Genomic DNA, 20,067 nt, shown 5'->3' with positions numbered 1-20,067 from the left:
GGTAGGTACTTGTATTATGCCATTATCGCACAATGCCTACTTTCTAATGTTATTCTATCTGCCCCATCTGCCTTCGTCAGTGACGGAGCCCCTGCTTCATATCCCGCTTCTTCTTGCCGCACTTTGCGGACTTCGTCTCCAGCACCGCGATGCTCAGGTCAGGCATGCTGAACGCGAACCTGCCCTCCTCGTCCGAGACGACCTTCTCCTTGACCGTCTTGACGACGTTGACGCCCGTGAAGGGGTCGTTGAAGCCGTAGGGGTCCTCGGGCCCCGTCAGGATCGTCAGCTCGGCCTCGGTGCCCGGGCGGAGGCCTTCGAAGATCAGAGAGACGGGGACCTCGTCGGTGGTGGCGTTGAAGACGGCGCCTTTGAAGAGGTAGGTGCCCTTGTCCTCGTTCTTGCCGGTGACGTAGTACAGCGGGTTGAAGTCCGACGAGGCGGGGAGGGTGTGGGTCATGAGGTGGCCGGCGAAGAGCTAAGGTGGGAGGAGTTAGTCAATGCGATACATGAGTAAGGTGCTGATAAGGGATTCAGCTTACCTCCCACAGGTACCAACTGGTGGAGAGCGTGGTCTTCGCGGGATCAGCGGCGAACTGGATCATGACGGCAGCCCATTGCCAGCGGTCTAAGCTTCGGACGATGGGAGCCTATGGGAGTTAAGTTAGCAAGTTCATCCCCGAGTCGTAAGAAGTCACAAGGGACTCTGGTTAACATACGTAAGCTGCACCGATGATTCGGTCGGCATTTCTCTCGTACCCGATCATGGAAACGGCCTCGCCAATCGTGCCGCTCCACCAGGGGTACTCGAGCAAACCCGCATCCCAGCCCAAACCACCATTAGGATGAACGGCAGCAGCCTCGCCAATGATGTGGGGGATCGTGACATTGTCAAAGAGATCAAACTGGTCAACCAGACTATCCGGCGTGCCATAGATATGATAATCTCCCGCTCCCGGCGCGGGGACCTCGTACCCGTCGAACACGGACCCCGACGAGATGACAGTGATGTGCGGGTACTTCTTGTTGATGGCCTCGAGGAACATGGGGAACCGGTACTCCTTGAACGTCGCCCAGCCCTCGTCGCCGCCCGCCAGCCAGTCCTCGTTGCCGACCTCAACGTACTGCAGCTTGAAGGGGGCCGGGTGGCCCAGCTCGGCGCGGCGGCGGCCCCATTTGGTCGTGGACGCGTCGCCGCTGACGAACTCGATCTGGTCGAGGGCGTCGTCGACGAAGGGCTGGAGCTTGTCCTTCGGGATGATGTCGCCGTTGAGGGAGAGGCCGTTGTAGACGCCGAGGACTGTGGGGGTAAATATATAGTTAGTTACGAAACCTTGACTCTTAAGAGGTTAGAGGATCTGGATAAGTCTTACCAATCTCGAGGTCCATGTCCTCAGCAAGATAGAGGTACTCCATCAGCCCGAGACCATTGGATTGCTGGTACCCCCAGACACCCGAGAAGCCGGGGCGGTCCTTCAAGGGGCCGAGGGTGTTCTTCCAGTCCCACCAGGCGTTGCTGTTGTTGCCCTCGAGCATGTTACCGCCGGGGATGCGAAGCAGGGTGGGGTGGAAGCCCTCGATGGCCTCGGCGAGGTCGATGCGCAGACCATTCTTGCGGCCCTTGTACGTGGGCGGGAAGAGACTGATCAAGTTGAAGTCAAGCGAGCCATCTTTCGCACCCTGTGGCAGCATCATCAGTAAGTCGCCTGTCACGTTCGGCCCCTTGCCAGCACCCGGAATCACTTACAGCAGCGTCAAAGGTCAGAGAGAAGGTATTGTTCGAGTTCGGCGCATCCTTGGTGGGCGTCAATTTGAACTCATGCTCGACCCACTCGTCGGCCGACGTCTTCGCCTCGATCTCGGTGCTGCCAAACACCTCGCCGGTCAAGTTGGACCGCAGCGACGCAGTGAAGCTGCCCTCGTACTCGCCCTTCACCCAGAACGAGCCGGTGTAGGGCTGGATCTTGACATCCATGCCCCAGTAGCCGTCGTTGGCGAAGCCGACTGCCTGGCTGCTGCTGCTGCCGTTGCGCTTCGATGATGACAAAGAGCCCACGGCGACGTTCATGGAGGTCTTCAGGGCTTTGGACAGAGGTTCGTCGAGGTCCTTGAGGGACAGGGCGGCGCCGTTGATCGGTGTCCAGCCGTCTAGGGTCGAGTTGAAGATGCTGCTGGACTGGAAGGCGCGGTTGCGGATCAGTTCGGCGTACAGACCGCCGTCCCCGGAGTTGTTGATGTCCTACGTTATATGAAGCATTAGTCGAGTATCCCGGCGAGGATTAGAACAAGATTTGGTATTACCTCGTGCAGGAAGCCATACTGATGAGGGCTCGTGGCGTTACCACCAGTAGCCTTGACGGCAATGTCTACAGCAGAGACCAGAGGAACGGCTGCCGCAGTGGCCAGAGCGGCCAGACTGACGCGAACCATAGTAACTCAGAATACGGAGGGAAAACCAGAGAGGAACCAGTTAGAGAGCACAACACGAGCCGCCGGTGAATCGGTGTCTCATTCTGGAAAGGAACGACATCCCCGAGCAGCCGGCGGCTCGCTCTATATACAGGCCCTACGGCAAGGGCATCGTGAAAAAATACACCGCCGAGCCATGCGGAGAAATTGGGGATCACGAGTTTTGGGGAAAAGCAACCAAAGATGCAGCAGACAACTGAATGTCATGATGCCATGGCCCCCAACCCAACCAAGAGGACCTGGTTCTCGGTTGAGAGCATTCCGGCTAAAGTCCACAGCCTTGGAAAGAGCGGATTTTTGACTCGGGCGCGCATCACCTGCAAGTCCCCGTCCCCTACATAGGCGCTCCTATAGGAGGACTGACCAGTCTGCCAGGCCTGCCCGTCGGTGGAGAGAAGAGAGAAATGGGAAAACAGCGACCCGGGAAGGCGGGTTCGTGGTCACTGGACCATCGGCCCATGTATGCTACACTGACGACAGCCCAGCAACCCCAGCCCCGGATTACGAGCCACTTCTCGGGGATGGGAACTGCTTTGCTGCCGACTGCAACGTTGTGGCAGCGCTAGAGACCATATGCATGATTAGTTCCTCTCGCAATTGGGAGATGGATAGGTTCTCCGCAGTTTCGCATGGCGGTGTTGAGTGTGGTCACCCCTGTTTGCGGGGGAATCAGCTTGGCGTGCGGGGAGTGGTCCGTCTTGGCTACGGAGAAAAGATCCCTCTGTTAAGCTGCCCAGCGCGCGCAAGCACTCAATGTTTTGCATGCGCTCAAGTTGCTGGTATGGATGGTAGCTGGGTGCCTGTTGAACAACAAGTGATAGTGCAACAAAAACTGACTTGACATTGAATCTGAGGGAAGCCAGGTCAATCTGCTATTGTATTGTCGGATGTCGCTTGTTCGCCTGTCCGTCCTTGCTCTTGGGGGTATATGCTGATTGGTTAACAACCGGCAGTGAGAGCTAACCGAGATTGCCCAACAATGCCCGACTGCATGACTGGCGACGAGCCACCACCAACTTTCGAATTGCGATGCGCAGGTATTAACATTAATTACTAAGATTAGATATTAGGTGCAGAATCCTTTGAATGAATTTGCAATCGTTAAGGGTATCTCTCTAGCTCCTTGAGTCCAGCCTGGGAACTGTTGTGTGTTGCCTTGGAATCTATCGATCGTCGGTTGCCTTCCTCCGTCATTTTCCGGGTCGTAAAGTCAATAACGCGTTCATCCTCTCATCCTGGTAGAGCCGGAGTCCGTAGCCAAACCGGTAGCCATGGCCGCCGTCTCCTCTTCATCGTCCGCCGCACTGATGATGATTATCGGAGGCTCCGGCGATCCTTTCCTGGTAGGGTTGCCGGCTTTCTCGTCCCCTTCGTTTGCAGACTCTTCGCCTTCGGATCTGTCGTCCTTCTTGATGTTATAGACAACGTAACGGAACCCGCTGCGGAGCAGGCACCAGAGCCAGAAGAGGTTGAGCGACTGCAGGAACGACAGGAGCACCAGCACGATGACGTTGGAGATCCAGCACTTGTACTGTTCCGCCTGCCAGTCGAGCTCGTAGGGTCCGACCGTTTTGAACTCGGTCAGTATCGATATCAAGATGCGGATGTTGAGGTAGTGTCGCATGTAGATCCAGACGCCGACGTTGGTGGCAAAGAATGGTCCCACGATGGCGCTGTCGATGTAATGAAGCGACTTGGAAACCTAGAAGTGAAGTCAGTAACGATATTTCAGGTGCAAATACTAGGCGACGTGCAGGGTATGACTTACTGCTAGGAAGAAGTCGCTGATATCATGAGTTATATAAACGGCGATGCCAGCGTAGGTAAAGTGGAAGCGGTAGCTTAAAGATATCAAAGATAGAGTCACGATCTGCAAATGGTCAGCCAAGCCCGTGCATCGCAACGTATGTTCAGAACCAAAAGACTAACATGGTGTCCGACCAGCTCTTTAAAGTCCTTGCGCCTCTTCTCCAGCCCCAGGAGCATGACCAGGGCCTGCTGCGCCCAGTACGCCGCCTCAAATAGATAATAGAACTTGAACGCGGCCTCGTGCGTCCGGTTGGGGTAGGTCTCGTACATGCCCCGGGTGTCGAAGTACCAGACGGGCGTCTGGCGCATGACGTAGAGGCCGAAGGGCCCCATGACGCCAAAGTAGACGGCCGTGTACATCTGCTCCATGAAGCGCAGCTGCTTGCCGCGGGACGCGATGCCGCAGAAGCGGGACCGCGACAGCGGGCGCAGGAGCTCCTGCATGATGAACTCGCGCGTGAAGGTCAGGACGACGGTGTAGAAGGCCACAAAGGCGACGTCCCAGAGGCCCTTGCCGTACTGCGTCGGCGCCCGCGCATGGCCGCCGTGCTGAGGCAACGGGTACGAGAGGAAGATGAAGTGGTGGATGAGGTTGGACTCGGTGGGGTTGATGGCGTACAGGGCAGCGATGCCGATGAGCATCATTAGCGGCAGCGCCCAGGTGTGCTTGCGAATGAACCGGTGGCCCGACTTGGCCAGATGCAGCCGCTTGCTGTTCTTTGAAGTCTTGCGCTGCCGGCCCTGCCGAAATGTCTTGATGACCAGGCCATCTTGGATGGCGCCGGACGAATTAGAGAAGTCCATCTCCGCGAGACAGTGGTGGCTTTTCTTTTGTTGCCCGTCTGTCTATCTGCAGTTATGTGGGTGCTGCTTGCTCGCTGCAAGATGATGTTACAGTGCGCGCGGGCGTTAGTGATGTGATGCTGCTAGCTGCTGCTGCTACTGCTGCTTGCACCTAACAACGAAAGCCTCCAGTCAAGATTGAAAGCGAAAGAAGAGTCTGGGGAGTTGTTGGAACAGGTTCGATCGTCTGAAGATAACGCGACAATGCGGCCAAAACATGAAAGAAACACGACGGCCGCCCGGAAAATTGAGCTGTCTCTCCTAATCTCGCTGAACGAGGTGGGATGTTTGTGGGCGGGTTAACCTAAGATGAAATGAGCCGGGATGCGCGGGCGGCCGAAACCATTTCTCCCGGCTGCAACGTGACGAGGACGGCGTTGGTTGCACTGGCACACCAACTCGAGAGCGAGAGGAGGGCTCATCTCCAATCTGCAATCTGATTTGGTCGTCCCTCTTGCATTTGCGTTTGCACAGCCATAATATTGATCCGAAATTGGCCTTTCCAGACCACGGTCGCCAGCGGTGCAATAATCCCGATTCCCGTTGGGTGTCAGGTCGTGCACTGGCTGCGGATCGACCTCGAATCGGTATCGCGCCCGAGCTTTGAGTTTATATACGCTACACTTGTGCCACGGCCAGCTAGCAACAGTGAGACATCTGCCCGAAGCTAGAAGCGCACGTGGATATCCGACAAGGAAATAATACGGAACGAAATGGTCTCTATCGCCAGGTGCATCAACCGAATGGGTCATCATATAACATTGCATAGCCACTTAGTCAAGTTCATTATTCGGTTCCTATTACTTATACCGGTATCTGCCTGTCTATTTGACCTCTTCTTGGCAGCGATGATCCTCTATTAACGTGAAGATGCGAAGCTACAGCAATGGGCCTCGCGAACTTCCAGCACGCTCCATAACGTTGACGAAGAGCCAAGGACCGAGGACCTAGGAGGCAATCTTGTACACGAGTTTCTCGGCGCTCACCTTGCCCTCCGCGTGGATCTCGAAGCCCTTGGGGATATCCTCGAGCCCGCCAAGCTCCTTGACCTTGTTCGGCTTGACCCGGCCGGACTCGAGGTACTCGGGCAGCAGGGCGAGGTACTTCTCCCAGAACGCCTTGTCCGCGGGCGTCTCGCCGCCGTGGTTGTCGAAGTCGCCGTACTTGAGCGGGCGCCCGAAGACGGTGTACGCGATGGTCGACTCGACGCGGACCTTGCTCTGGAGCGCCTCGGGCAGTTCCGCCGTCTTGCGCGGCAGGATGCACATGACGTGGCCGCCCTTGGTCGGCGACAGGCACTGCGCCACCGCGGGCGTCGTCTCCTTCTCCGAGATGCAGTCGAAGGCGTACTCGAGGTTGTCGTGCGTCACCTGGCGCACCTGGTCGACCCAGTCGCCGTCCCGGTAGTCGACGGTGGCGTCGGCGCCGTACTGCTTCAGCAGCTCGTGGTTGCGCTTCGAGGCCGTGGCCACCACAAAAAGCCCCGCCATCTTGGCGAGCTGCACGGCGTACTTGCCGACAGAAGACGTGCCGCCGTTGATGAGGATGGGGAAGGCCGACTTGGCCGGCTTGCTGGGCTCGGGCAGCTGGAGGCGCTGGAACAGGGCCTGCACTGCGGTCGCGAACGCGAGCGGGACCACGGCCGCGTCCTGGAACGAGACCGACTCCGGGATCGGGTACACCAGCGACGCTTCGGTCACGAGGTACTCGGCGAAGGCGCCGCGCGGGGGCTTGGGGGAGCAGCCGTGGACCCAGCCCGCGACGCGCTGGCCGTCGCGCCAGGCGGAGCCGTTGCTCGCGGCGACGGTGCCGGCGAAGTCGCAGCCGACCACGCGGCCCGGCTCCTTGGCGGCGCCGGCCGACTTCCAGTCCGTGGGGTTCTGGGCGGCGTAGTGCACCTTGACCAGGATCTCGCCCTCGCCGGGCGTGGGGACGGGGATCTCCTGGACGGCGACCTTGCCGCTCTCGGCCGTCACGAGAGCTTTCATGTTCGTCATCATGTATATCGGGGAGTGGGGTCCTTTGCTGGAGTTGGGTTGGGGTTTATAAGTAGAGGGGGAGCTTCAATATCCTTATGATTTCTGTCGAGATTTGATGGTTATTGGTTATGCCGAGATGTTTGAGAGGTAGAGAGCATTAAGTATTTCCTGGTTCTTGTGTATCCGGATGACAAATACTTCTTCTACAATGGACTGTTGACCTGTCTTCAGTGACGTCTACATGCCACCACAGCTAATCCATGTACTTAGGTAATAAAGAGGAGGCATGTGGGGCCGGCACAATGATAGCCCTGGGGAAAGAACATTGCATGTGAGCGAACCTTGACGCTACGGGTGTCAAAGGGGTACTCAAAGAATCTGAGGCTGTAGCTTGATTGACTTGATGTGAGACATGTACGATGGTAGATTGGTAATCCAGATTGGTTGTTACATCTGGAAACATCCCGAATATCCAATAGACCCCTGCCACCGTAAGCCCTTGTTTCTGTACTACGGCGGCAATCGCCGCATTATGTATGTATATAATTCAAGTCCGTCTAATGGTCATCGGCATACCCTCGTTGGGATGCGCTGTGATCATCTCCTTCAGTTGAACTTGAAACGCCTTCTCGCCCTGGAAATCTTCTGAAGATTCCGAGAATGCAGGTTCCATATCGAACTCGCGAACCGTCAACGCCAGCACCAGCCGCAGCTCCAGACTGGCGAGCTCCTGCCCGATGCAGTTCCGCGGCCCCATCTCCCAGGGCCGGAACGCGTTCTTGACGGGGTGCAGCGGATCGCCCTCGTCGCGCGTCGTGAACCGCTCGGGCCGGAACGCGTCGGGCTCGGGCCAGAAGTTGGGGTTGGCGTGCGCCGCCTTGGAGCAGCCGAACAGCACCCAGCCGTCGGTGAGGTACCGCACGCCCGTCTCGGGCTGCAGCAGCGTGAACCCCGCCGACCCGTCGCGCACGGTGCCGGCCACGGGCCAGAGCCGGAGCGTCTCCTTGACCACGCCGAGCGTGTATGGCAGCTGGTTCAGGAGCGCGGGGTCGGCCGCGATGCGGGCCGCGGCCTGCTCGGGGTCTTTGCCGAGGACGTCGTCGAGCTCGGTGCGCAGGAGCGCGAGCTTGGATGGGTTGCGCGAGAGCTCGTAGTAGGCGTAGGCGAGCGTGGTCGCGGTCGTGTCGTGGCCCGCGAACAGGAACATTTTGATGTGGTTGACGACGCGGTTCAGGAAGGCGGGCGGGATGTTCCCGCGCGCCGAGGCGTCGACTTCGGTCACGTAGGACTTGAGGGCCAGCGCGAGGATGGTCTTGGGGCCTTCCATCTTCTCGTAGTTTTGGGCGGTGGCCTGGATGTAGGGCATCATCTCATTATGGAATGTCCGGCTGTAGATCCAGTGCCGGATGGGAATGAGTGGGTTTAGCATCTTTTGGAGGTCATTGTTGAAGTAAAGCATGGCTACTTGGCCGGTCATCGCGTCCATGAATTTGACTGTGGTTGGATGTCAGTACGACCAATAGACGCATTGAGTCCCGCAGATGTAGGTGGCACAGTATATACTCAAGGAGAAGGACATAGTCCTCATGAGCTGGCTTACCAGGTTTCTTCTGAGCTTCTATACGTGCACCCCTGAATTTGATGTTAGCTAGTGCGATGTAGAGCTTTCAGCACGTGAGACTCACAAGACTGCTCTACCGATGATGTCGACGGTCAAATCGGTCGTGTAATTTTCCATCTTGACCGTCTCTTTCTTGTCCGCGAGCTCCCCCAGCCGTTTGCGAAACACCATCACCTCCTCAACAAAAGCCGGCACGAGAGACAGCAAGTTCTTTACCGAGAAACCGGGGTTGAACATGGACCTGCCCACCTTCCACTCCTGGCCATCGGACGAGGCCAGATCCATCGCCCCCGTGAACGGCATCATCTCCCGGACCACGGAGGGGTGCTTCGGCTGGCTTTGATCCTGCGTGAACTGCGCCATCATATCGGGACGGAAAACGGCGAATAAGGGCGGTGAGACGGGCCAGATGTCCATGTACACCGCGCCGGCCTCCATCACCTCGGGGTATTCGCGAGCCAGCAGCAAGGGCATCATCTGACCGTGTAACGTCGGGGGCGTTTTCAGCTTGATGGCCAGTTTGGTAATGACACTCAAGTGGCCGAACAAGAACGAGTGAGGCATGAAAAACTGGATTGACGTAAGCGCGATCTTCCACTATATCCTCGCAGGCATGTTTCTTGCCCTGCTGAGGAGGTGTTTATTCCACTTACGACTCCGGGTACTTTCGCTGCCTGTCGGACCTTGGTCCGTACTTGATAGAGGCAATAAAAAAACCAAGCGAGGCCGAACAGCGCGAGGTAGCCGACAGCTTTGATAGCAAAACCATGGTAGGCCTGGTAGCCCCGTGAGCCCGAGTCCTCTGCCATAGCGACGGCCATAACCTCGCAGGCAGATTCCGATGCGGTTTTGGCGATGCGAGAGGTGGTTACCTAGGACGGCGAAACTACACGGACATTCAAAGGTGCGAGCGACATTGATTTGATGATGTGTAGGTACTCAATTGACTACTTACTTCGGTATGTATATATGTAGCCATGATGGCTGCTTTTCTCTGGCTGTGCCAGGTGCCAACCAGACAACTGCGACGTGAGGGAGACTAGACTGGTTGACTGGTCATATTCAATCTATGGGTCGTCATTGACTGCTGTCCGGCTACTGGCAGCAGGAACTGGCCAAATAGGATCCAGGGGATCGGCCACAGCAATCACATCACGGGCTTTGGAAGATCCAACGGGTGGTGGGTGTGGGGGACCTGCGGATCAGTGGAGATGTGGCAAGCAAGGAGGGGTCATTGCCAACGGTGAGGTGAGCGGAATGGTCTTGTTTTCCGGCTGCGATGGCGGTGGTAGGCAGCCATGATAATACCTACCTGCGTATAAGCCATAATAAGCAACTCGATATAGCAGTCAATCTCTTTTTTCGCGATCTCGCAGCGAGTGGCTTACTACGGTTAGCGATGCATAGACGGCGTCCTCCACAGGCCGAGTCGGCGGTTTCGTTACGAATGCGGGCGTCTGTAGCCCCATGCGCCGCTTATATCACCCGCCCATTGAAGGACAAAGTGCTTGGCAATGGGGCCTCGGGGAGAGGTTCATGCAAATCAGGGACTCTAGTCGTTTGAAGATCATCGTGATCGTTCGCCCGACCCAAAGCTTCAGATCGCGCCCGGTGGAGCTTGTCAGCTGGTAGCTCCGATATGGAACGGGGACTCTGACATTTTGACGGGCGCGACGGGTACAGCCTAGGAGCCTAGGTTCGGTTAGGTGACCACCACCTGAGTTAATGCCTCCTTGCTTCAATGTTCCTGCGTGCGTGCCTGTTTTCGTTCTCAAAGTCGCGTCTTGTCAGCCTGTCAGTTGCAGCTGTGTGCAGCGTACCTGACATGAGCAGCAGGATTGAAATTTTCTTCGCAATTTCGGTAGATTAAGCTGCATCGCAGGGGTGGGATTCTAGAGTCGTACAGACGGCGCTCTTGCTGGACCAGTGCTGGACTTGCAAGCACCAAGACGTCCAAGTCTCCAAGATAGCAGACCTTGGCAGCTAGTAAGAAATAGGGGTGCAGGCTGGCAGGTATTTCTCCATGACAATCCCAGCAAAAGCCCAGGCAAGCCCAGGCTACTGCCATGCCCCACCAAGTCGGCATTCGTCAGTTTAGTGGTCCGATAGGCTGTGCAGCCAAGCATCCCACTTTGTGGGCCTCGCGCAATCGATGGTCGATGGCCCTTCTTAAACTGCTTTACGCTGGCTAGGTATTGTTTTGCTTTCTTCGCGGACGTATGCGCATAGTGTTGATGTTTGGGCGCCTTGGAAGACGTGGGCGTCCAGAGGGTCAGCATGCAGCGGGAGGTTAGTGGTCCTGCGCCAAAGCGAGTGGTAGCCGTTCATTGGCGACCGACACATAAACACGCGCGTCAGCGGGCAGCGGCGGGTAAATCAGGGAAGGGATGTATCCTGTCAGCCTGCAGGGAGGTCAGCAATTGGCAAAGCGGCCGGGGGTGTCGAGGTGGAATCTCGGTAGAAGTTGCATGGTTCAACGCCGCCTTGAAATCGATGCCCATCTCCTCAGCTCCTTTCCAGCCTTTTACACCAACTCCCGAGACATCTCTGGGTTTACAAACCACTTCCCATCCCCCTCGACCCAGAGTCTGCTTTGCGCCGGGCTGGATTTCTGCAATTGTCACTCGTTTTCCTCTTGTTTCAAATCCAACCTCGATTCCTTTTTGCCGTTCTATACCTACCTAACCTAACCTACCATCTCCTTGGGATCGGCATTTCTACCCATTCTCTAATTTTAGTATCTATCCGTCACTCGAACCACGACGCACTAGTCCTCTGCGGCCATCGTCATCACTTCTCTCTCGTCACTTCTCTCGCTTCTTGCTGGGTCCAAGTTGCAACCGACATTTTGCTTCTCTAACCCGTTTCCCAGCTCGAAGAAAGAGCCTGCGATTTGATCTACCTGCCGACCGACCGTTCCGCCCTTGTCTGACCATTGGGCGATCATCCGCGTTTCGATCGCTTGGCATTTGACAACGAAAATCGAAACAGTATGGGGGCTCCGGACCGAAGGGGGAGCCAACATGCGAAACTTCGTCACCACCCGACTCTCCAAGTCGCGTCTTCACATTCTCGCGGCCTTCGCTATTCTATTCGTCTTCTACCTTCTCGCGCCCTACGACAGCCCCGTTCGATCGGCACTCCGGTTCCAGCACACGATAGTAGCCGACTACATCCAACACAAATACCCCAGCGACAAATGGCTACTAGGGGCCCCGAAATACCCCATTGATCCTATCCAGGATGTAGGCGTTGTGATCAAGACCGGCTACGGCACGAGGCGGCGTGTGCCCAATGTGCTCGCCGCCTATTTCAAGGAAAAGTTCACTGGCGACATGGTTATTGTGCAGGACTACCCCGTGGACAACAAACAGAACTACACCCTGCCAAACGGGAAGAGCGTCCCCAACCTGGATATTATCGGCTGGATGTTGGAGAACAAGATGCTGGCTGGTAAGGAGAACTTCGAACGCGTCAGCAAGTACAAGCATTTGGCCGAAGCCATCGAGGGTGAGGAATTGTTCCTTTCCGAGGAGCTGAGCAAAGATATTGGATGGGAATTGGATGCTATGAAAGTAAGTGCTGCTGCGTGTATGGGAAGTGACGAGACCGAACTATGCTGATCTTATCTCCCTACTAGTTTATTTCTGGACTCCAATATGCCTGGCAGACCATGCCGAAGAAGAAGTGGTACCTCATGGTTGACGACGACACCTACGTCCTCAAGGAGTCCATGAACCTCCTACTCGGCCACCTCGACTACGCGAAGCCCCATTACCTTGGAAACGCCGTCGGAGATTACAAGGGTCGATTTGCCCACGGAGGCTCGTCCGCGATCATATCGGGAGCTGCGATGAAGAAGCTGTTCGAGGACAACCCCAAGGTTGCTGCCGAGGCCCATCTCGAGTCGCCGACTGCCATTTACGGAGATAAGCTTTTGAGCACGACCCTTATGAAATTGGGCATCTACCTCGACGAAGCCTACAACCGTCTCTTCAATGGCGAGGAGCCTCACTCGACGCGCATCTGGGGAGACCGATTCTGTGTGCCTCTGGTCTCTTTCCACGGCCTGGGCTCGGGCGATGCCATGGAGAGGGTCGGCAATACCTTCAAGAAGATCAAAGAGCCCGTTTTCTGGCGCCAGCTGGCCAAGATCTACGGAGCGGCAGAGTGGGATACCTTCTTGAAGGAGCCCATCCGAGTCAGCCAAAACTTTGTCGGCCGTCTAGACGAGCACACGACGACGATCAAGAATACCAACACGGTCGAGGATTGCCTCCACCACTGTCTATCTCGAGGAGGCGAGTGCCTGGCGTGGACTTGGGACCAGGGCCGGAAGGAGTGCTACGTTGCGCCTTGGACCATCATCGGAAATTTCCAGGATGGTGTGTTCTCGGGTGTCAATGGGCCTGTGGCCACGAAGCTAGCAAGTCACTGCCACTCCCCTCCAGCGCCTGGGAAAGGATCCAAAGCAACAGCATAATTGGATGAATTGCGGTTTTGATTTTTCTCGTTTACTTGAATTTGTTATTATATATACGTCTACAGCGACACGCCTAGGAACAACTCGGCACACACGACCGTGGCGCAGGATGCAGGCAATTGGTTTGTCTCGACTTGCTGAGATCTCGGGGTGGAAATGGACTCATGAAGTAATGGAATGATACCCTAGGAGAGGTCTGTAATGTAATCATCCTAATGGGGGAGGTTCTGCTGGATCTACTTATGAAAAATCTAATCCATTGCGATTTACTCATTATGTTACTTGGATGAGTTACCTGTACAAAGCGCGGTAACGGTTTCGTGGTGAACCAGTGCTCTCATGGTAGATTCGCTACGGAAGGAACTGCCTATGTTGTGGAGTGTTGATGTACAGCAAATGTCCATTGTTCCTTCCATCGCGACCAGCACACCAGGGGACAAAGGAGAAGCCGCACCGGGGAGCGTCATATGGCTTCAGACAGACTACCAGTACAAAGGCCGGGGCTGCGCTGTCTGCTTCAGAACCGTTCTCTTTCAAACTACGAACAGCATTCGCTATCTCTTCAGGTATTCGCACCGACGACATCGATACCCGTATATAATTTCTTATTGAATGCGGCCTGCGACCGCGGCCGACGGACGGAGCCCATCTCGAGTTTGCGGATTGCTGTATGCTGTTGTTTTCCTGATCTGCGCCTCCCAGCAAACATCATCCGCAGGTCTGTCTGGGATTGCCTTTGCTCACCCCTATGGTCCAGATACCACCGCCAAGGCAGAGCGAGACTACTGATTAGGACGGAGGCAACCCAGTCTCACCTCACGAGGCAGTCTCAGAGATTATCGCTTCTCCACTCTCGGGCGACATAGCATCCAATAATCTCGAAGAAGACGGAGGAGAGGCAGATAGAGGGGTGGAGAGCGAGGTTAAGGTTGGGAGAGTTGAGAAGGAAACCCCCATCGAACCAGAAGGAGCACGAAGCATGGGGGAAAACTCGCACTCACGCGAACAATCAAATCCTCCCGCCGCCCATGGCCTTCTTCCTTCCGGACATGGACTTGTTTCTCAACAAGAGCTACCGCCGCCTAAGCAGCAGCTCATAGCGACGACCGGATATCCTCCGCCTCCTCCTGCTAGGCCGCATAGCCAGCCGCCGCAGACCATCCGGCATAGCACGCCCTTTGGCAACTACAGCGGCACTGGCCCTCTTGTAGCAACGATGCCTTCGTCACGTTCGTCGTCGCCACCGCAGCAGCCTCCTTATCCTCATCCGCCGGTCCAGTTCGAGCCGCGTCGTTTCCCGCAGACGTCGACGGTCGTGAGGGATCCTCCGGTCATTAGGGTTCCTCCGGGCATGCCGCCGCCGCCTGTACCAAGTCGTCCGGTCTCGACAGTGCCTAAAGGTCCTCCGTACCAACAACAACAGTACCCAGGGGCGTACCCTCCGGCGGCGAGTATGGGCCCGGGGTTCCCGCAACAACAGCATCAGCATCATCATCATCATCATAATCATCATCATCATCCCCAGCATCCTCAACACCAACAGTATCAGCAGCATCAGCATCAGCGACAGCAGCAGCAACAGCAATGGCCGCCGCCGCAGTATCATTATGCACCAGCGAGCAACCTACCGAGCAAACGGCCACAATCGACACAGACTCCACCCCCATTTCGACCACCTCCCCAACAACGCCGCTCTCCGGCGGTCGCGCCGCCAGGAACGATTAACCCTTCTGATCTCTTCTCTCAGCAGCCACCTAAGGGTCCAGCTGCACCACAGATCCCGGGGCCGGCTCGCCCAGCCTCTAATCCGCCGCTGCCACAGCAAAGTAAGGGTCGAGCGGCACCACAGATTCCAGGACCGACTCGTCCAGTCTCTAATCCGCCGCCTCCACAGCAGCGCAAGCCAGTGATGCAGCCGCAGCAGCATGCTCAACTGCAGTATCATAACGAGTCGCAGAAGCATCACCAGCATCAGCTACAGCAGCAACAGCAGCAACCGTCGCAGCTCGCTCTCCATCAAACAGCTGGACCGCCTCCTCCCATCGATGACACCAGCCAGCACGACAGAGACACTGCCAACGCCGAAGTTGCCGACTTTTGGTTTCCAGAAATGGACAACAATTACTTCCCCAGCGACTTTCTCGCAAGCGAGGACACGGTCATGGGCGGCACGGCACCGCCGCCCGACACGACCTGGCTGACCCGCCCGGGCGGGCAGAACACCATCCCCAAGTTCTACCAGCCGTGCGACTTCTGCGTCTGGCTCAAGGCCAAGACGGGCGGGGGCGGGCAGTGCCACCCGAGCTTCCGGTCCCGGCTGGACGGCAACGGCAACGGCGGCCGGGACGTGACGGCGCACACGGATACGCACCCCGTCCGGCCGCGGTGCACGACGTGCGATGGCTTCGGCATCGGCGAGTGCACCGTCTCGGGGGACGCCAACAGCAACAGCGCCGACGCCGCGGCGCGCGAGGCTACGTACCTGCAGAACCCGGTGGTCTGGGACCTCCTTCCTAAGGCGCCGGCGCCGCCGACGCTAGGGGGTGCGGAGGAGGCGATGAATATGTAGGACAGCGCCGGTGCCTCCGACGACCACCCCAGTTCGCAAGATGATGATATACCGAGTTATGCCGCGGGCACCATGGAGGGGGAAGTGTGCTAGCGGATTTGTCTTGGGCTCTGGAGGAACCGAATGCGTCGCGCCCCGAGGACGTGCCAATGCCGTCGATAGAAATGGATGTGGATGAGCCTCACAGCCCAGACGAGGAAGAGGAATCGTAGTCTTCTTCTTCTTCTTTTTCTTTTTCTTCTTTTGAGGGCCTGTCATATTCTGAATCATCTGGCTCGGGCTTCATGCGAGCTTTTATGAAAAGCAAGGAAGCTCGCGAAGCAGACTGGAGGTCCGAAGAGGCGTTCGAGAGGCGGATGGGTATTCATAGGGCCCCGCGAGAGGCAGACGCGACGGAATGGGCGGAACTGAGGCTCGAGAATCTTGCGACATTGGCGTTGATAAATAGCATCGCTAGAGATTGTGGAAGCCGGGCGCATTATGAGGAAAGTCAGAGCATTTTGATCGAATGGCACCAGAAGTTCGGAAACGCGACCGGATGGGCATATGCTGGTTAATTCGAGCCAACACCAGGGGTCGGCACATGATCTTGCTGGACAGTCTGGAGAGCGGGTAACGTCACATGGGAATGCCGTGCAGAACAATAGTGTTCACGACGAGAAGACATAGGCTATTAGTTAGTTATATACCGTCGTCGGTAGACGAGCGTGACTCTGCTTTTCTGCGTTCACTGTATTATAAGGCTGTCTTTGGCCCAGCCTCAAATAAGGAGTTTGGGGTCACTTAGTGACACGAGGCTTCCTTCTCTTCCTCCCCGGAAACTTCCTCTGCCTGATCGTCATCGTCAGACAGGAACTTGCCCACCGCGGCCCCGACGCCGCAGGCCAGCATGACCCAGACGTTGAAGGTCATGAAGATTAGCATGTTGGTCATGCCCCAGAGGTAGCCGACGCCGTACAGGGCCGCGTTGATGGCGGCAGCGCGGCGGCGGCGGGACCGATCCGTGGGGGATTCTGCTGTGCAACACGCGGGCCCTTTTTTGTCCGAGGAGGACGATGAAGACAGCTCCTTCTTGCGGGCCGCGGCCTTGGCTTGCCTCGCGACCCGCGCGGCGTACCGGCGCCGCCAGGCCGCGAAGCGCTCGTACAGGGCGACGAGCAGGGCGCAGAGGAGCAGGGAGCCGGCGAAGGAGCGGGCGTCGGTGGCGTGCCAGCGCTCATGCAGGATGCAGACGTCGGTGACGTCGGCGTTGAGGTACATGTTCATGCTGCACATTCCCGTGGAGGAAGAGCCATGATCATGGTGGTGGTGATGGTGAGCGTGGTTGTGGTGCTGGTGGCCACCTGCTGCTGGTGCTGCTGCTTCTCCGGCTCTGGGGTGGTGATGGTGGCTATGGTGGGAGTGGGGGTCCATGGGTGCGGCTGCGTGGTGGTGGCCTTGATGCATGCCGGCGCCGCCGTGGCAATCGCCGGCGGTATCGCCGCCCATTAAGTGGTGATGGTCCATGGTGCTTGTTTCTTGTTGAGTCAGGGTTTAGCTGGTTTACTTGTGAGAGTGCTATACTTGAGAGCTGAGATGTCGGTCGGGAAAAAAAAGCGGACAGGCTGTCAACTCCAGGGAGCAAGGCGCTAAAACAGCCCCTTGTTTCAGTGGACTTTACTGCCTTGGTCCCAGAAACCTCTTTGCATGAACAAATTAAGCGGATTTTCTCTGCAATCAACTCAACCAACTCATCGAAAGGCTGCTATACAAAGTCACTACAAATGTGAATGCCAGGATTTCTATTATATGTCTGTAATGTCTTTTAATCCCCCATATTGACTCTGAAGAGGCCCCTAGATGGGTTTGGCAACACCGTGATCATGATCAAAGGAATTGGCGGGGTACTTTCAACCACCTCGTCCTTTGGGCGTCCATGGACAAACTCGGGCAACCCGCCACACATATTGTCGTGAACTGGCCCAAATAGCACGAATTTCCGGGCTCATTTTAAGACTTATATACTTCCTTAAAGATATGCATGTATAGCGCTGTGGTTGGCCCATGACCTAAAAGAATGGATGGGACTGTGAAACCCCAATCCTTCGGATGTTCTGCAAGGCGTCGACCAGCCAGTTGCCTGCAGGCAGCAGAGTCGAGCCAAATCAGCCCTGCCACGAAAAAGCAATTGCCTAGATGCTTGCCTCGTGGACGGAACGTAGACATGCACAGAACCTGTTGTTTTGGTTCAGTTCATGAGCCACCTTCAACATAGCACTTGATCGGTAGCTGCTCCCCGCCTCGTGATAAGGCCAAACGGGTTTCGTAGTATGGAGGTCACAGCTGCAGAAAACTATCCAGGAGGACAGCTGAACCAGGAGGATTCGTTCCGGGTCATCGAGATACAGCCCGGAGAACGGAACGCACCCATCAACGTCCGCCTTATTACTACAAACTTACAAGACTGCGCGCCCTACGAAGCTCTCTCGTATGCCTGGGGAGACCTCACACAAACCGAGTCGATCGAAGTCGTCACGACTACCTTAGACAATGGCAATAACCCGAGCGCCACTCTCTCTGTGACAATTAGCTGTGCGGATGCCTTACGTCGCCTGCGCTTTCGCACGGCGCCTCGGACGTTATGGGTCGACGCCATCTGCATCAACCAAGCCCGCGTGCCGGAACGAAACCATCAGCTGCTGCTCATGCCGCGCATATACAGCGGCGCCTCCCGCGTCGTCATATACTTGGGGGAGAGTAACAACACCAACAGTAGCGACGCCGTGATGGACTGGCTGCGTGAGATCCTTGAGCCGTCGGACTCCTCAGGCCACCTACCTCCGCCGGACCTGAACGTGATCCGCGAATTCTTGGGTCGACGTTGGTTCACGCGCGTATGGGTCCTGCAAGAGGTTCGGTTGGCTCGAGAGGCGATAGTGGTGTGCGGAGACAGGGAAGTCTCCTGGGACGCGTTCCGGGAATTAAGGGACTGGGTGGCAAACCTTAGGGTGTACGAGGGACGACATCGGTTCTGGAATCTACCGTACACTGTCCAGTCTCTGGTGTCGGATGGCCCGGTTTCGGTCCTCTCCTGGCTGCCTTCTTACCATGCGCAACTTCTGCATAAGTTGGTGCATACGCGAGATCTGGGTGCCACGGATCCGAGGGATAAGTTGTTCGCTATTATACCTTTGCTGGAATGGGAGATCTGGCGGTATCGCGAGGCCTACCCGGCTGCTGATCCCAAGGAGAGTGATCGGGCAGACTGCGAGGCCACGGAGTTTGACTACTACGGACTTTCGCCAGCCGAGATCTTTACGGACCTTGCTCGAGAACTCATCAACGGTATTGGCCTTCACGTCCTCTACTGCGCCGTGGCGCCTGCAGCTATACCAGGGCTGCCTTCCTGGGCCCCGGACTGGAGTTATAGCAGCCCCCAGGTATATCGTGACAGGCCTGAAGTCGATCTTTCACCAGTCAGTCACTTCTTTCCCTTCAATCACGGTACTGAAACGTCCAAGACGTGGCATTTCTCAGACTATACGGCCTCGCACGGAGAAAATGGGACTCAGCTACACGTCGAAGCCGCAAGCGGAGGTACCATTGCGAAACTCGGAGACGTGTGCGACATGCACACTGACTGCTTGCCTCTAGAGCAGTGGGAAGCTCTCTGCGACCCTGTCCATTTTGAATGTGAGCCTGACCAAAAGGCCCTGTCGCGATTCATTGACGTCTTGTTCAAAGGTGATACCTTCAACGAGGGTGCTGCAATTCAGGCCGTCGCGGCGGTCAAGAGATACAACCATGACAAGTCCGGGGACCCTTCACCTAAGCCATCATCACATTTTTGGGACTGGATCTTCAAGGGCACCGCACAAGAGACTGCGCTAATGGATATATTCCAATCGGCGCTGCCCAGCTTCCAGCGGCAGGCGGAGCGCATATTCCATGCTTGCCATCGGCAGAGGCTTTTCATGACGGACGCAGGGTGCTTAGGTCTGGCGCCCGACGCGGTCCGCGTTGGAGATAAAATCATGATAATTAAGGGCTTGGATGCGCCCTTTGTTGTCAGGTCGGAGCTGGAGAGTGGTGACGGGCCTGAGGCGGTACGGTTGTTAGGGACCTGTTACGTAGAGCGAGGAGCAAAGACCGAAGGAGGAGGCGATCCGGATCACACAATAAGCTACGAAGAGCGAGTGATTCGGTGATGGTTTAGGAGAAGCGTGTTGGTTTTCTTACTGGGACAAAGACCAAGACTGGGCCTTGCTTGATCGTTCTATCTGCTAAGTTGAAGCTAACAGCTTAATGAACAATG

The 20,067-nt window shown here is 56.5% G+C and overlaps 8 protein-coding genes across 8 annotated transcripts; 2 read left to right on the top strand and 6 right to left on the bottom strand.

The window, feature by feature from the left end:
• Nucleotides 1-76: 76 nt before the first annotated feature.
• Nucleotides 77-2,430, bottom strand: PG997_005679 (uncharacterized protein; the record flags this gene model as incomplete). Its single annotated transcript, XM_066809994.1, has 6 exons — nucleotides 77-478; nucleotides 543-650; nucleotides 720-1,300; nucleotides 1,374-1,680; nucleotides 1,748-2,239; nucleotides 2,302-2,430. 6 exons carry the CDS (start codon nucleotides 2,428-2,430, stop codon nucleotides 77-79), a joined length of 2,019 nt encoding a protein of 672 aa, XP_066668917.1.
• A 1,261-nt stretch (nucleotides 2,431-3,691) lies between these two features.
• Nucleotides 3,692-5,082, bottom strand: PG997_005678 (longevity assurance proteins LAG1/LAC1; the record flags this gene model as incomplete). The annotated part of the gene is made up of 3 exons (XM_066809993.1): nucleotides 3,692-4,171; nucleotides 4,238-4,339; nucleotides 4,399-5,082. The coding sequence occupies 3 exons, from the start codon at nucleotides 5,080-5,082 to the stop codon at nucleotides 3,692-3,694; spliced, it is 1,266 nt and encodes a 421-aa protein (XP_066668916.1).
• A 986-nt stretch (nucleotides 5,083-6,068) lies between these two features.
• PG997_005677 (GroES-like protein) lies at nucleotides 6,069-7,118 on the bottom strand (the record flags this gene model as incomplete). The annotated part of the gene is made up of 1 exon (XM_066809992.1): nucleotides 6,069-7,118. One exon carries the CDS (start codon nucleotides 7,116-7,118, stop codon nucleotides 6,069-6,071), a length of 1,050 nt encoding a protein of 349 aa, XP_066668915.1.
• Nucleotides 7,119-7,647: 529 nt separating this feature from the next.
• On the bottom strand, nucleotides 7,648-9,530 carry PG997_005676 (cytochrome P450 monooxygenase aflN; the record flags this gene model as incomplete). The annotated part of the gene is made up of 4 exons (XM_066809991.1): nucleotides 7,648-8,594; nucleotides 8,701-8,732; nucleotides 8,786-9,291; nucleotides 9,375-9,530. The coding sequence occupies 4 exons, from the start codon at nucleotides 9,528-9,530 to the stop codon at nucleotides 7,648-7,650; spliced, it is 1,641 nt and encodes a 546-aa protein (XP_066668914.1).
• Nucleotides 9,531-11,744: 2,214 nt separating this feature from the next.
• PG997_005675 (uncharacterized protein) lies at nucleotides 11,745-13,204 on the top strand (the record flags this gene model as incomplete). The annotated part of the gene is made up of 2 exons (XM_066809990.1): nucleotides 11,745-12,296; nucleotides 12,362-13,204. 2 exons carry the CDS (start codon nucleotides 11,745-11,747, stop codon nucleotides 13,202-13,204), a joined length of 1,395 nt encoding a protein of 464 aa, XP_066668913.1.
• A 1,975-nt stretch (nucleotides 13,205-15,179) lies between these two features.
• PG997_005674 (uncharacterized protein) lies at nucleotides 15,180-16,252 on the bottom strand (the record flags this gene model as incomplete). The annotated part of the gene is made up of 2 exons (XM_066809989.1): nucleotides 15,180-15,686; nucleotides 16,100-16,252. The coding sequence occupies 2 exons, from the start codon at nucleotides 16,250-16,252 to the stop codon at nucleotides 15,180-15,182; spliced, it is 660 nt and encodes a 219-aa protein (XP_066668912.1).
• Nucleotides 16,253-16,556: 304 nt separating this feature from the next.
• PG997_005673 (Ctr copper transporter) lies at nucleotides 16,557-17,039 on the bottom strand (the record flags this gene model as incomplete). Its single annotated transcript, XM_066809988.1, has 1 exon — nucleotides 16,557-17,039. One exon carries the CDS (start codon nucleotides 17,037-17,039, stop codon nucleotides 16,557-16,559), a length of 483 nt encoding a protein of 160 aa, XP_066668911.1.
• A 1,043-nt stretch (nucleotides 17,040-18,082) lies between these two features.
• Nucleotides 18,083-19,960, top strand: PG997_005672 (uncharacterized protein; the record flags this gene model as incomplete). The annotated part of the gene is made up of 1 exon (XM_066809987.1): nucleotides 18,083-19,960. One exon carries the CDS (start codon nucleotides 18,083-18,085, stop codon nucleotides 19,958-19,960), a length of 1,878 nt encoding a protein of 625 aa, XP_066668910.1.
• Nucleotides 19,961-20,067: the final 107 nt, after the last annotated feature.

The sequence above is a fragment of the Apiospora hydei genome (assembly GCF_038363865.1).
Source record: "Apiospora hydei strain CBS 114990 chromosome Unknown utg000005l_segment0_segment0, whole genome shotgun sequence".
NCBI lineage: Eukaryota > Fungi > Ascomycota > Sordariomycetes > Amphisphaeriales > Apiosporaceae > Apiospora > Apiospora hydei.
This window is presented reverse-complemented; position numbering and strand designations above follow the sequence as displayed.